The 14449-nt window shown below is 58.5% G+C and overlaps 1 protein-coding gene across 3 annotated transcripts in view; it reads left to right on the forward strand.

The window, feature by feature from the left end:
* The first annotated feature begins 1275 nt into the window (after window positions 1-1275).
* Window positions 1276-14449, forward strand: part of CAPN9 (calpain 9) — a 32056-nt gene continuing 18882 nt past the window's right edge. For 2 of the 3 annotated variants that reach the window (XM_054576476.1, XM_054576477.1), the window contains exons 1-7: window positions 1276-1488; window positions 5708-5777; window positions 6637-6755; window positions 7809-7942; window positions 10610-10778; window positions 11703-11786; window positions 14091-14176. In XM_054576476.1, the coding sequence (XP_054432451.1) occupies window positions 1276-1488; window positions 5708-5777; window positions 6637-6755; window positions 7809-7942; window positions 10610-10778; window positions 11703-11786; window positions 14091-14176 (875 nt within the window). The remainder of the gene's footprint in view (window positions 1489-5707; window positions 5778-6636; window positions 6756-7808; window positions 7943-10609; window positions 10779-11702; window positions 11787-14090; window positions 14177-14449) is intronic. The other variant, XM_054576478.1, reaches the window with a different exon arrangement.

Genomic DNA, 14449 nt, shown 5'->3' on the forward strand with positions numbered 1-14449 from the left:
GGGCGTTAGTGTTCAGTGAGAACCGAGTTTCAGATTGCAAAGATGAAGAGCTCTGGACGTGGCTTGGGATGACGGTCGCATTGCGCTGTGAACGTACTTAAAGCCACTGAGGGCTACACTTAAAAGCTAAGGTGGTAACTTTTGTGTTCTGTGTGTTTTACCACAATATATGTCTATAAACCCTCCCTATGTCAGGGCAAAACCCTGTGGGTCCCCAAGAAAGGAAACCCTAAAGTGCTTTCCATTACTTCCGGAGAAGAAGTTAACTTAAAATCCCTTAAACGATCGCCTGTGTTTATCATCATAACAAAGTCCAGTGCCAGAGGCTTTCTCGGGGAGAGAGTGGGTCATCAGGGAGACAATCAATAACACCCTTCCTCAGGGAGCTGCCCACAGAGGGCAGGGGCGCACGGTGACCTAGGGGCCTCCTGCCGCCCTGTGGGAGAGGTTGACAACGTCACTGCTGGCCTGCGGGACCCCCTCCTTAAACAAGTGACAGAGACCACTCTGAAGGCTCCTGCCCACCCGCCCCGGGATGGGGACCCTCCCTCACTGACTTTGGGGCCACGGTGCTGTCCCTTATTCCTAGAGTGGATGGGCAACTGGGTGTCGCAGACCCAGGGGCCCTCAGTTCACCCGCATCGGGGGTCAGAGCGACCAAGCTGCGGCTGGACCAAATCCAGCCCTGTGGGCACGCAGCCCTGCTCGCTTGTGGGCACGGCACCCAGGGCCGCTTGGACCCCGCGAGCAGGCAGTCGAGTGGAGGCAACGCAGACCGCAAGGCCCACTGAGCCGAACGTACTACCCAGCCCTTCCCAGAAAAAGTCGGCCGCCCCCGTAATATGTACTATTATTAAACTCCCTTCCAACCACCAAACTGCCATTCTCTGACATAAGACGGGCACCCTCCCTTGGGCAAAGCCAGTCCCAGCTGCCACCTTCTGGACTGTGGCGGGGAGGGGGCGGGCAGTGGGCAGAGGTTCCTTCTCTTCCCCCCCACCCCCACCCCCCGAAAGCAATCCTCTCTCCCTCTGGGGCTGCCTCTGCTGGGACGGGCCCAGCCTCCCCGCTCCTCTGGGGCTGCAGGAGCCCTGGGAGGGCACAGGGCTCTCTCTGCAGTTTGCCTTCAGGGTGTGCCCCTCTCAGCCTACAGGGAGGTTCCCAGGCAAATAGGTAGAGCCCAAGCGCTGCTCAGCCCAGGTGCCCCTTGACTGGCACCAGCATCTCACTCCTTCCCACCCACCGCCAACCCGGACCCGCTGCCCGGGAGCAGGCATGCCTTACCTCTACCGGGCCCCCGGGCCCCAGGGGCACCCAGCTCCCAGGGACGCCCGCAGCACCCACTCCTCGGGCCAGAGCTTCGAGCAGCTGAGGCAGGAGTGCCTGCGCAAGGGCGTCCTCTTTGAGGATGCTGACTTCCCTGCCAACAGCTCCTCTCTCTTCTACAGCGAGAGGCCCCAGATCCCCTTCGTGTGGAAGCGGCCGGGGGTGAGTGCAGCGAGGGGGTGGGGTGGAGGGGCGCAGCTATGGGGGGGGCAGGAGAGGAGGGGTGGGAGGGGAGGCAGCGCACACCTGGCTTGGGCGCCCCTGCTGAGGCCACTGTGGAGAGGCTGTGCAGTTTGAGGGCAGGAATGACATGCGGGGGACACGCGCCAGGAAGTGGGGACGCGGGGGATGGTACCCAGGGCGCCTGGCGGCGCCCCGCCCCGCCCCCAGCTCTCTGACTCCCACCAAAGCTGGACCAGACTCAGAGAGCGCCTTGCGAGGAGGTGGTGAGGTAGCCAGGGCCCGCGCTTCCCCCAGGACAGGCCTCGGGAGGCTTGTGGACCCTCCCCGCCCCCGCCCGTGGGCGCTAACGCGGAGGTGGCCCGTGTTAAGTGCTCAGTGGCTTCCGGCCAGGTTTTACCTGCGTGCTCCGTGGGGCGGACCCTCAGCAGGGGCTCAGTACCTGTGTGATGCGGGGAACACCAGGAAGCGGCGTTCTCTCCCCCAAACCACGAGCCTCCCTTCCCCAGGAGGGGGCTGTCATCACGCCGCCCCACCCAGCAGTCTGGAGGTCCCGGGGGCGCCAGCTGGTGCCTGGGATGAGGGGCCGATAGGTGCCATGCTGGGTTAGCCAGGGCCCGACCCCTGCCCAGCACGCCGCTCGTGGTCCCGCGGGGTGCGCACCGGCCTGGCAGCGGCCCCGGTGGGGACGGGGGAGAGCAGAATGCTGGGCCCAAAGCTGGGGCTGCGCGTGGTCCCGCGCTGCCCCTCACGTTTGCAACAAATGACGGCTGTGATCCTATTTATCTTACTGGTACCATCATCATCATCTTCAACAACAGCTCCGAGTCTCATCCTCCATGTGAGCAGCCAGGGTTCCTCACGTCCGCCTCCTCCCGATCTCCCTACATTCAACATCCAAACAATGTTGACGTTTTACACAAAAACCTCCAGCCCTCGGGGCCCAGCCCAAAGTACACACAGCTATCGATGCCTTGGAAGGTCTTTATTGCTAGTTCCTGTTGGAGGCTGTTGCATGCGTGTGCTCACCTATGTGCCACGCCGCCCTGGTTCACGTGTCAGCTGCTCTGGTTCTGTAGTGTGTTCCTCTGTCCACCAAGGCGATCCCGGGATGGCTAAGCCTCCCTTCTGAGGAATTCCAGTAGCTTCCTCCCCGCCTCACTGGCCTCCCTGGCTCCAGGCTTGCCTACCCCTGGGATGGCCTCCGGGGCTCATGCCCCCTCCTCAGCGCCCTCAGGGCGTTGGATGTTGCCCCGCAAAAGGTGGGTCCCCCCACCCCGCCCCCTCTGCCGACAGCCAAGCCCCAGCCTCGTGGTCGCTCCTCCCACAGCACCCCCCCGACCCCGTGCCCCCCGCCTGGCATGCTCCCTGGAAGGCCCCTCTCTGCTGGGAGACTTGGACCCCTGCTCAGTGGCCTCCCCACACCCCCCGCATCCTGGTGGTCTCTGTTTCAGCGCCGATGCTGCTTTAACGTAAGAACCCGCGCGGCGCCCTGAGTCCTGCCTTAGAGTCATGTTCTGTGAGCAGAAGCTCCTTTGTCCCAAACCCCACCACGCCCTCAGCTACGGGCGCCATCTGGCACTTTCAAAACGATGGTAACAGCCAACGTTACTATGGCAACAGCCAACAGTCACTACGGCCTGGGCAACACTTGTTGTGGACCAGTATTTTCTCACTGAATCCAAATAACCCTGAGAGGGGGGCGTTATTATGTCCCCAACCTACCCGGGCCTGGAGGCTAGTGCCACACGGGGCCGGGCATGGCACCAGCAGGGGTGCTGGCCACCGCGCTCACTGACGCACGGCTCCTGGTGGAGGGGGGACGCTGTACCGCCCGGAAGCACAGTGTGACTGCAGCAGAGCAGGGCAGGGGCTGAGCCCGCTGGGGCAGCCCGGGCCCGCCGCTGCCTCTGTTCTTCCAAACACGCTGCCTCCGCCCACCAGACGGCCGCGCCTCTCACAGCGAGATGGGCTTCTTTCTGACCCCAAACAAAGTCGGCCTTGGGGGCACGGACCCGTCTTCTCAGGGGCACTCTTAGGGGCAATACCTGGGGAGGGGAAGGCACAGAATTGGGCAGAAGGAGCCACGGGGTGTTGGGGGGCAGTCAGGAAGGCATCAGCCACCCGCGTGGGCACTCAGCAGCTCGGAGGCCCCTCAGGGCCACGGGTGACAGGCCGCCCGTGTCTGTAAGCCACCCCCAGCCGCTCCCCCTCCAGGGCCCCCGTGCCTTCCACGCTGCCTGCCTCGGCTTCGAGTGCCGTCTGCAGCCTACAGCTCCCCTTCTCTTTGCCAGAACTGGAATTTCTCCGAGGCCAAAGCTCGACGCACACAGCTCTTTCTGGGACACCCAGCTCTGCTTCCTATGCAGGAAGAGGGGTGGGGGAGGCTGGGGCTTTGTGTTATAGCTCACAGACTTCTGGGGACTCAGGGACGAGGTGTGGGGGTGGGGACTGAGGTTCCACTTGCCGGACGGAGCTCCAGGTCCCTGGTTTGGGGACACAGGGGCCAGCGGGGAAATGGTCAGCTTCCGGGGTCCCCCCACCAAGGACCATGGCTGGGGTGCTGCCTGCACTTTGGTGCAGAGGCTGTGAGCTGCCAAGGGCCCTTCCCCGCACCACCTGTTTGTCAAACACAGCTGTGCCTGGGGCAGGGGCGTGGCGGGCAGGAGCAGCTGGAATCAGGAAAGTCGAGGGGACATCACAGGGCAAGGGCGGCCAGCCTTGCCCTCTGGGCCAAGGAGTCACTGCCGTGGATGTCCTGGCGCCTGCTGTAGGGGTGGGTGATGGGCAGGACTGGAAGAGAAGGCGAGGTCACCCCCGGTGGGTGTGGCCTGGGCCAGGCCTCCTGGGAAGGGCTGTGGGTCTGAGTGAGTGGGACAGGGATCTCCTGCCTGATGGGGGTCTCCCGGCCTGATGGGGGCGCCGACAGCCATGCCGGTGAAGGGCAGCCCCCGACAGCCTGCCCTCCTGGGCCCTCCTGGGCCTGACTTGCTCTGCTCACGAATGCCTTGGCCCTGGTTTTCTCCCTGGCTCCCCATCTGCCTGAAACCATCTGCTTTCTTCCATGCAACCGCCTCCCCCACTTCTCAGCCCAGGACACCCGGCGCCCGGAGGCGCCGCTGTAGTCCTCTAGCCTCCTGCGTATACGCATGCGCGCAGCCATGGCCTCCGTGCACAGCAGGGTCGCCCCCAGAGGCTGCCGACCGCTCGGAGACCCCCTGAGCCCCCTCCACAGCTCCAGGACGTGCCAGGCTAGACATCCTCTCCCTGGACCTTCACGGGACTCCCTGCGCAACTGTCTGCCGCCCCCACCCCTCCCGCTAAACCAGCCCGCCCCGCGCCACCCTTCCCTGTCCTGGCATTCACCCTTCGGGAACCTGAGTGTCTGCTCGTCAGCCCAGGGCCTGATCCCCAGCCCCTCGGCAGGGACTGTCTCTCTTGTTCTTTGCTGTAGTCCACGCCAGGAATGGAGCCTGCCGCCTCCAAACAACAGAGAGAAAATGTAAATTTTGTATAATGCCTTTTAAATGCTTTTGTGTTAGTGTTTTATACTTATCCCTCCATATTATCTATGTGTTCATATATGTATAGGAATGATTTTATTATATACCCATAAAAGGTATGATTATGTGTAATATACAATAAAATATATCTAGTGCACTTCGGTAAAGTTATATGAGAGCTATACGCACATATCTGTCATTGTCATATAGATATATTTAATAATTATCCCTAAATGCATATTTTGAAAAAGGAGGAAGCTGGCTGGCCTGAGTAGGAACTTGTGTTTAATCCAAAGCACCAGCCCGTATGTATGACTCTCTTTGATGTGGGTCTGGAGCCCACTCAGGCACACGCGTGGGGAGCCAGGATTTGAACCCAGGGCCCCCGACACCTGGCCTGAGGCTTGAGGGGCCAGGGGAAGCGTCAGGGCCTGGAGACGTCCTGCTTTGGCCAGAGGCTGAGCTGAGGGGCTCAGAAGGCAGGACCTCTCCCCAGGGAGGTGAGCTACCGGGGTTGGCCCAGCGTTGTGGGGTACAGAGCCACGGCCACATTTCGCCTCCTCAAGCCCCCCCCCCCCCAACCAGGAAAGCAAATCCAATACCGGAAAACAGCCCTCTGCTCCGAGCGGCCCTGAGCCTCCCCTTGAGCGGGCACATCACGTGGCAGCCTCACTTGAATAACAACCTCACTCTTCCAGGAAATAGTGAAAAATCCGGAATTCATTCTTGGAGGGGCCACCAGGACCGACATCTGCCAGGGGGAGCTCGGTAAGTGTGGGCGGGGGCGGGGGGGAATGGCGCGCGGTGACAGGCTGGACAGAGCGCCCTGCGCAGGCGGACCGGCCTCTGAGCGGTCGACGCAGCAAGAGCAGCACCAGGCGCTGGCGTTGGGGCCTCGCTGCTGCCACCTGTGGCTCCTCCTCCCTCCCCCCACCCGGCCCCGGCTCCCCGCACCGCCCCGCTGCTCCCGGAGTTGGAGCCCAGTGACTCCGTGGTCCAGGCCTTCACTTCATGTGGAGTCGGGAACGACACACGTAAAATACTGTCGAAATTTGACTCATGTTTGAGTTTTCCTCTAGATGTGTGTAGACATGAAAACACAACTGATTATTATTAATCAGTCCATCATTAATCCACAAATCTTGAGAATCCACAAGTACTGAACACAAACGACCCTGGAGCTGCCCTTATCTAAGACGGAGTCCGGGCTGGCGCAGGCGTCGGCCCGGAACCGTGCCCCCGGGCCCCGCGGGGCTCATTCTGAGGTGCCCAGGGGCGGCAGACCTGCCCCCCGCCACCCCCGGCCAGGCCGACGCTCAGGTCTGAGCCTTGGTGGTCTGGAGGGGGAGTCACTGGAGACTCGCGGAGCTGACGCTCACGGAGCGTACGTCTGACACCCAAGTCAGCGTGTCCCGAAACACCCCCACGACCGGGACTCTGATGACTGGGCAGGGAGGGCGAAGGGAGGCAGCGGGGGGAGGCCAGAGGTGTTTGCCGGTATCTGCCCGCTCTCTTAATGCGCAAAAGGTGCGACCACATCCAGAGCGCCCCGCACCCTCTGCCGGAGAGTTTCCTGTTCGCTGTGAATGAGCAGTGAAACCCACGATTTCTGACGTGCCTTTCGCAGGCGACTGCTGGCTGTTGGCTGCCATCGCCTCCCTCACGCTTAACGAAAAAGCGCTGGCGAGAGTTGTGCCCCTGGACCAGAGCTTCGGCCCCGGCTACGCTGGGATATTCCACTTCCAGGTAAGCGGGGCCCAGCCATGGGCTGGCCTCTCGGGGTCCAGTGTGATGCCAGGGACACCCATAGCTGCTGGGAAACCCGGAAGGAAGGCCACCCTCCGGGGTGACAGCGGCATCCCAAAGGGCCCTCAGTCACAGATGACCTCCACACGCACTGGACGAGCGTGCGGGCACCCTGGGCGAACCCTCTCAGAAAGTCGGCAGCAAAGCCCGCGGCGACGCTCCGGCACAGCTCGAGGGCCGCCTGTTAAGGGCTCTGATATTTGAGAATTCTTGTGCTTTAAGCATAAGTGGCCTAAAACGATTATACCTCTTAGGAACAGAGTTATTTCTCATAAGTTGAGAGTCTCCTTGTTGAAGAGATATAGGTGTGGAGACAGGAGTGAGCTTAAAAACTGAAATCCAAGAGAAGCACAGAGATGTCATCTGCCAGGACCCTGCAGAGGACAGAGTCACGCCAGGCGAGGCCTGCCCTGCTTGTCCCCTGCACAAATGCACATGCACATGTGTGTGAGCATGTAAGGACACATGGACACCCATATGTGCACGCGCACTCCCCTCACGTTGGCACCTGGCACGAGTGCCCACCTGCTGTCTCCTTGAACGTGAATGGCCAAAACACCAGTTTAGAGGCTCTGCCTCCAAGCAAGGAAGGGACGCGAGGTGCAGGGGCAGCTGGGTCACAGCCTGCGTGTGTAAGGGGGCGGGGCAGAAGGGGGTGTGGCTACGTGGGGCCAACCAAACGCTGCCGGGTCTGATGAAGAGAGGGCAGGGGCGGGGAGGAGGGCCCATCAGGGCGCGGTGCAGTGTCCACGTGCGGCCCTGCCCTGCGGCCCCAGGCTGCGAGGGACCCTCACCAAGTCTTGGAGCCAATGTCAGGGGTAGGGTCGGGTGCTCCGCTGAGTCCAGGGGGCCTCATCACGCAGCCCACCTGTGATGTCCCTCAGGCCCCTCGGGGCAGGTCGGTCCACGGAGGAAGAGCAGAGTGATGAGCGTTCGCGAATGGGGCTGGGCCTGCCGTGGGGCCCCCTAACTTCCGGCTCCCCCGGGCTGCAGTTCTGGCAGCACAGTGAGTGGCTGGACGTGGTGGTCGATGACCGGCTGCCCACCTTCAGGGACCGCTTGATCTTCCTCCACTCGGCCGACCACAACGAGTTCTGGAGCGCCTTGCTGGAAAAAGCCTACGCGAAGTGAGTGCAGGCCCCGCCCCGCCCCGCCCCCGCGGCCTGTTCACGGGGTTTCTGCGAAGCAGGGCGGACAGAGCTTGGGGTACAAGGTGTGGCTGGGGGCGGGGGCGCACCTGCTAGGGGCTCCCTCGGGGCTGGAGGCAGGAAAGGAGCGATTCTCCTGTTGTGGCCTGGCGTGCCCAGCCCCGTGCACAGCGGCGACATGCGTTCCCTCTCTCTCCCTGTGTCACGAGTGTGGCCGTGGGAAGAGCTGAGAGGCGAGCAGAGGGAAATGCTGGTGGGCTGAGGACACTTGGTCCTCCGGGCTCCCCGCCGAACGCTGTCGCCGCTCAAACATCCGAGCTGCGATCCACGTGGACAAACACCAAATGATTTTCCTTTCAGAACGCTCCTTTCTTTCGATTAAACAAACTGTGGTCAAATTTACCATTTCAACCATTTTCAAATGTACAGTTCAATGGCATTAAGTGCATTCACATCGTTGTGCGACCATCACCCAGAACTTTCAGGCAGCAAAGCTACAAGGCCACATCCATCGCACACTAATGCCCCAGCCCCAGCTCCGGCCCCCTCACCCCTCTGTCTCTGTGGATCTGATGAGTCCAGGTGCCGCATATAAGTGAAATCGAGACCCCCATTCTTGGCCCCGTTGCCCTCAGTGGCTGGACTTCCAGCCCATCAGCTCCTCAGCCAGAGGCAGCCTGAGTTCTGAGCTCAGATGGCAGCGGGGCTCCCCGGGGTGGGGGTGGGGGTCCCTCTCAAGCTCCGCCGGATGTTCAGGCCGTGGGAATCCTGTCTTCGGAGGCAGGAAGCAGGGAGAGGGACATGCCTCTGCCTCTAGGTGGGGGGTACAGTGGCAGAAATAAAATGAGGTCCCACTAACTGGGGCTTTGCGGGCCCTGAAATCACCGGGACAGCGTTTAAGGCATCAAAGAGGAAACAAAGGAGAGGTTTTCTTTGCCCTCCTGTTTCGCCTGGCTCTGTGGGCACCCTTAGTGCCACAGGACAGGCTTGAGGTGGGCAAAGGGGCGCTCCTTCCAGCCACAGGGGGAGGGCTCCTGCTTTGGCTCTGCCCCTTGGGGAGTCCCTGTGTCAGGGGACTTCGACGGGGTCCTCCTCAAGGGCTGCTCCTGTGCTCACCGGGGCTCGGCGAGGCCCCGCTTCCTCCTCAGTGAGCCCCACGCAGGGAAATCAGCTGTGGGAAAGGGTGGGGCCTGGGACTCCAGTTGGTGGGATTCAGCGGGATGTGAAGGGTAGGGCTTTTCCTTCAGAGAGAAAAGAATAGGTTTCCTAAAGAGGAAAATCTGTTTATTTTTTTGGTCATTAAAAGTGGCTAAAAATGGTGGGGAGGATACCTCACCTAAATGGATGGATAGATGGCAAACAAGAACAGGGAAAGATGCCCAACGTCATCAAGAAACTGCAAGTTAAAACAGTGAAATGCCACAACACACCTACAGCACCAGTTGTTGATGAGGCTGTGGCGTAGCAGGACCCTCATCCATTGCTGGTGAGAAGGCAGAATGGCCCCGCCATTTTGGAAGACAATTCGACAGCGTCTTCCAAGCCTAAATATAGTCTCACCAAATGATCCAGCGGCTGCACCCCTTGGTCCATGAGTTAGGTGAAGACTTGTGTCCACACAAAAGCCTTCAAACCTTCAGCTTTGTAGCAGCTTTATTCATAATTGCCCAGAACTGGATGGCACCACGGTGCCCTTCAGCTAACGAATGGATAAGCAAGCCGTTGTCCACCCCGGCAATGGAATACTATTCAGTGCTAAAAAGAAATGAGCTTCCAAGCCAGGAAAAAACACACATGAATCTTAAAGGCTTATTTACTAAGTGAAAGAAGCCAACCAAAAAGGCTACCTACCTACTGTATGAGTCCAACCACATGACACCCCGCGAAAGCAAAACCATGGAGGCGGGAAGATCAGTGGTGGCCAGGAGTTCCGGGGAGGGAGGGGTGAAGAGGTGGGGCGCAGGGGGTTTCTTTTAGGGCAGTGGAACCACCCTGCATAACACTGTGACAGCAAGTACCTGACCCCGTGCATTTGTCAGACCCCCAACCTCGACAGCGCAGAACAACTCATCCAGGAAGACGGGGGATCGGGGGTCGACATGCAGACCGTGACAGCACCCAGCTGAGACCCACTCACTGAGGGGGGAGGAGGTGCTGACCTAGTAACTTTGGAAATGAATGGCGCACGTGACACCACAGAGATGGGTCCTCAGCTCTCACTCTCTGCCTACAACTGACACCTTCATGGTCCGGCCCTGGTCCCTGTGAGCAGAGAGAGGCTCTCGTTTAAGCCTCACAGCTGCCCTGGGAGGGAGAGTACAGCCATGCCTTGTCTTGTGAATTAGGGAACCGAGTTGACCCAAGATGACTCCGCTTATAAGTGGTGGGACTAGGGCTCGAACCTGTAGCCAGCCAGGGAGCCAGTCGATGCTCTTTGCTACCGCACTGCGCTGTCTTTTCGCGGAGCGCTCAGGGCGTCTTGTTCCCATAGAGCTCAGCGCAAACTTGATCCGGCTTCCCATCCTCCGGCCTCACCACCCGGCCCGGGGAAGGCAAAGCAGGGTTAGGAAAAGTCTGGCTGGGGGCGCCACCTGGTGGCCGCGCTCTTCCGGGCCGCGGTTGCCTTGCTTCCCTGTGTCCCTCCAGGCTGAACGGGAGCTACGAGGCTCTGAAGGGGGGCAGCGTCATCGAGGCCATGGAAGACTTCACCGGGGGCGTGGCAGAGACCTTCGCGACTAAAGAGGCTCCAGAGAACTTCTATGAGATCCTGGAGAAGGCCTTGAAGAGGGGCTCCCTGGTGGGCTGCTCCATTGACGTAGGTCGCTCCTCTTCCCGGCACTGCGCCGGGGCCAGAGGTCTGAGCGAGGCGCCAGCGGGGACAGGGCTTTCCGTGGGGGGCGGGGTAGGGGGTACTCATTTTAATTAAATGTTTGTCTGTTTTAATTAAAACAAAAGCTTTTATCTGATTTTTTCAAATTACTGAAGTCAGATATGCTTGCTGTCTCGGGGCGACGACCCTGAGACAGCTAAAGGCACGCTTCTGTCTCCCTGCCCTCGCACCGCCCCTGGGGCCCGCGGCACGCGCCCTTCACACCTCCTTGCTCACACGAAAGGGCACGCGCATGTGCACACAAACAGGGGCGGGGCGGCTTGGTTTCACTACGGGGGCTCGTTCTATATACTTTTCCGAAACCTGTCTGTTTTGCTTCATATATCCTGAAAAAACGTATCAGTCGACAGAAAGCTGACAGCATTTTTTAAGAATTTTTATATATACAAGCACACACATAATTTTACCTCATGTGTTTTTGAAACCTGCTCAAGTTTTCTATTTCCTCTTGAGACTTCGCTCTCTGCTAGTAAATAATCTGCTTCCCTGTGTCTTCCAGTTGGTGACACAGAGGTGTATGTGCCACTGTCAAGGGCTTCTCATCACCTCTTTGGTGGATGCGATCGTGCTTCTCTCTCATGCTGCTACGGGATGGGTCAGCAAGCTGTTCTGTTTGGAGGCACAAAGTAAACTGATTGCTAGGGTCTCCTCACCTGGAAGAGACTGGGAATTGCCGAATGTCTCTGCTAAGCACCTGAGTGTGCCCTGTGTACCCATTTCATATGTCCTGGGCACAGAGCCCTCACCTCAGGGAACAGGAGACGGGGGGCTGGGCCTGGAGCGCCATCCGGCTGGGGAGCTCGGGCTTGACTTACACAATGGGTCCAACACTGCTCTTTTGTGTTTCAGATCAGAAATTCTGCAGAATCAGAAGCCCGGACACCATTTGGTCTTATTAAGGGTCATGCCTACACTGTGACAGGAATTGACCGGGTAGGTGACTTGAACCCCTGTTGACGAGGAACAAGGACAGACTCAACAATGCTAGTCCCCTACGCTCACTTAGTGCCTTACAGTTTAAACCTGCTTTCAGACGTTTCAGAGAAGGTCTCATTGAAAGAGCCAGGCTGGAATGCAAAACAGTAAAGCAGGAACGAGAGAAACAGGCGCCCCCCCCCCCCCCCCCCCCCCCCGTGGCACCTAACGTGCTTAGCAGGTGTGAGAACCTGGTCTTTGCTTTTTCTTTCCTTCCCTGATTCCGGTCCCGTGACAGTCAGGATTCTCCAGAGAAGCAGAACCGGTAGGAGGCAGAGCTAAAGGGAGAGCGGGAGAGAGAAATAGAGAAAGAGAGGTTGAGATTTACCATGAGGGGTCGGCTCCTGGGGTCACGGAGGCTGAGAAGCCCTGTGCTCTGCCATCTGTTAGCTGGCACGCTGGCGGCGCAGTCCTAGTCCAAGTGCAAAGAAAGGCCCAAGGACCAGGAGCCCAGGGGAAGCAATGCTATATAAGCCCTAGTCCAAGGGCAGAGGGGACCAAAGTTCCAGCTTGTACTCAGGCAGAGAGCGCCAATTCTTCCTTTTTCCACTTTTTTGTTCTATTCTGACCTTCAGCCGATCAGAGGGGCCCCACCAGCATTGGGGAACGGCTGCCGTCTTTACTGAATCAAAAAACCGCATCCTAAAACTCCTCACAGACACACCCAGAATCATGAATAACCAGTTATTTGGGTCCCCCGTGACCCAGTCAATTTGACGACAAAACCAGTTGTCTGTCACAAGTCCAGGGTAGAACTGATCCCTGAGGCCCACCTACTGAGGGCTCCAGTTTGGAAGGGAACTCCTCGAGGGACACGTGGGAACGAGAAGGGCAGAGGATGAAGAAAGAGGAAGACAAGAAGCCACCGCTACACCTTCTCAGGTTCAAGTCCAGTGAAGTCCAAAGGTCTGTCGTGGCCCACTCAGTCCGTGGACAAGTCACAGGCACTCCTGGCCTCTACCAGTTGCTGCCCACGCTTCGAGCGCGCTCCACCTGAGCGGGAGAGCGAGGGCGGGAGGAAGCACCTGTCCTCCCCGTCCCTGGGGATCCTGAGACGAGGTCAAGGCGGCGCTGCCCCCGAGCACTCAGGATTGTGACTACTTGCGTTGGCTCCTTTCCTCCGCCTTCCTCACAGGCCCAGCAAGTCGCTCAATGGAGTAGGCCTGTGGTTTTTAATGTTGGCTCTAAATATTATTCCAAGGAACCAAAGAAACTCTCCAGCTCATATGACATTCTGTTCAATTGCGTTTGCTTTTCTCCACCTTCTAGGACTTTACCTTCCCTGCTCATTTCAATTAGCGACCCTCTGAAATGGTGCATTGGAGAGGTTATTCTGACAAATTATGTTTCCTCATCAAAAATACAATTTGTGCCAAACGCATGGGGACACGCTGTTCTGAGAGCTAAGATGTCTGGCAGCTGCTGAATTACTCCCACCCTCCTCCCTCCAGAATCTTTGTAAAATGCACTAGTCCCTTTCCTGCTGCCGAGCAGGACGGAAGTCACGGCCGAAGCATCTTTCTTTACTGGCTCAAGGGTCCTCCGTGTGGACAGCAGAGACCCTAATGAGCATAACTGGAGTTAGAAGACTGAGAAGTGATTTTGCTTATTGTTGTTTATTTTCCCAGTATGTGTTTATGTTCTTATCATTCACCTGTGAGTAAGATGCTAAGGATGAAGAAAATTCAGTACAGTTGTGAGCCACTTATCAAAGGAGATACATTCTGAGACATGCGTAGTGAGGCTCTTCGTCGTTGTGCGAACATCATAGAGTGAGCCAACCTGGGTGGTGTGTAGACTATTGCACACCTAGGCCACAGGGTGTACCACCTCGCATATGCGGCTCGTTGGAGACTGAAATGTTATGCGCACGTGACTGTAATAGTGCATGAGAATTCTCCAGTCACTATGCCAGGTGCCGAGGACACACAGATAAATAAGCCCCTTCCTCTAGGGAGAGACCAGTCTAGAGAGAAAACACTCATTTGAAGACTCGCGTGGACTCATTACTTGTTCATCAGTTCTACTCAATTCCCCAGACTCGGCATCACTGGTCTGGGGCGATTAATATAACATCATTGGTAACGTGAGCTGTTATGTTCGCTAGGACTTAGGGAGTTCCCAGGGCTAGTGAAGAACCGATGAGTTTTGGCATGTCTTTAGCGTGTTACCCTAGTCGAGAGGCTTTCGGTAAAGCCAGGCCTGGCTGGAGCTCGTGGATGAAGTTGTCATTTCACACTAGCCCGGTGCTTTTTCTTCTAGTTAAACTTCCGAGGCCAGAAAACCAAGCTCATCAGAGTGCGGAACCCGTGGGGCCAGGTCGAATGGAACGGGCCCTGGAGTGACAGGTCAGTCCCCATCCCCTTCTCTCAGGGGGATCCCCCTTCTCACCGTCCGCGGGGCACATGGGGCCAGGCCGGCCTGCGCCAGGCTGTGAAGGAGGAGCAGGCTGTGAAGGAGGAGCAGGCTGTCTGCAGTTCTCTCCTGGCGCTTATTCAGGGCCCTGTCCTGCGTCAGGGCACCTTGCTCCAGCCCTTGGCGCCCCCTGCTGGCAGACTTGATTCTCAAGGACGACTCTAGCGCTTCCCTTTAACTTTCCTGTAATGACATTTCTGTCAGTG

Source organism: Pteronotus mesoamericanus, unplaced genomic scaffold, assembly GCF_021234165.1.
Source record: "Pteronotus mesoamericanus isolate MK-2021 breed Mesoamerican mustached bat unplaced genomic scaffold, CSHL_Meso_final contig_347, whole genome shotgun sequence".
NCBI lineage: Eukaryota > Metazoa > Chordata > Mammalia > Chiroptera > Mormoopidae > Pteronotus > Pteronotus mesoamericanus.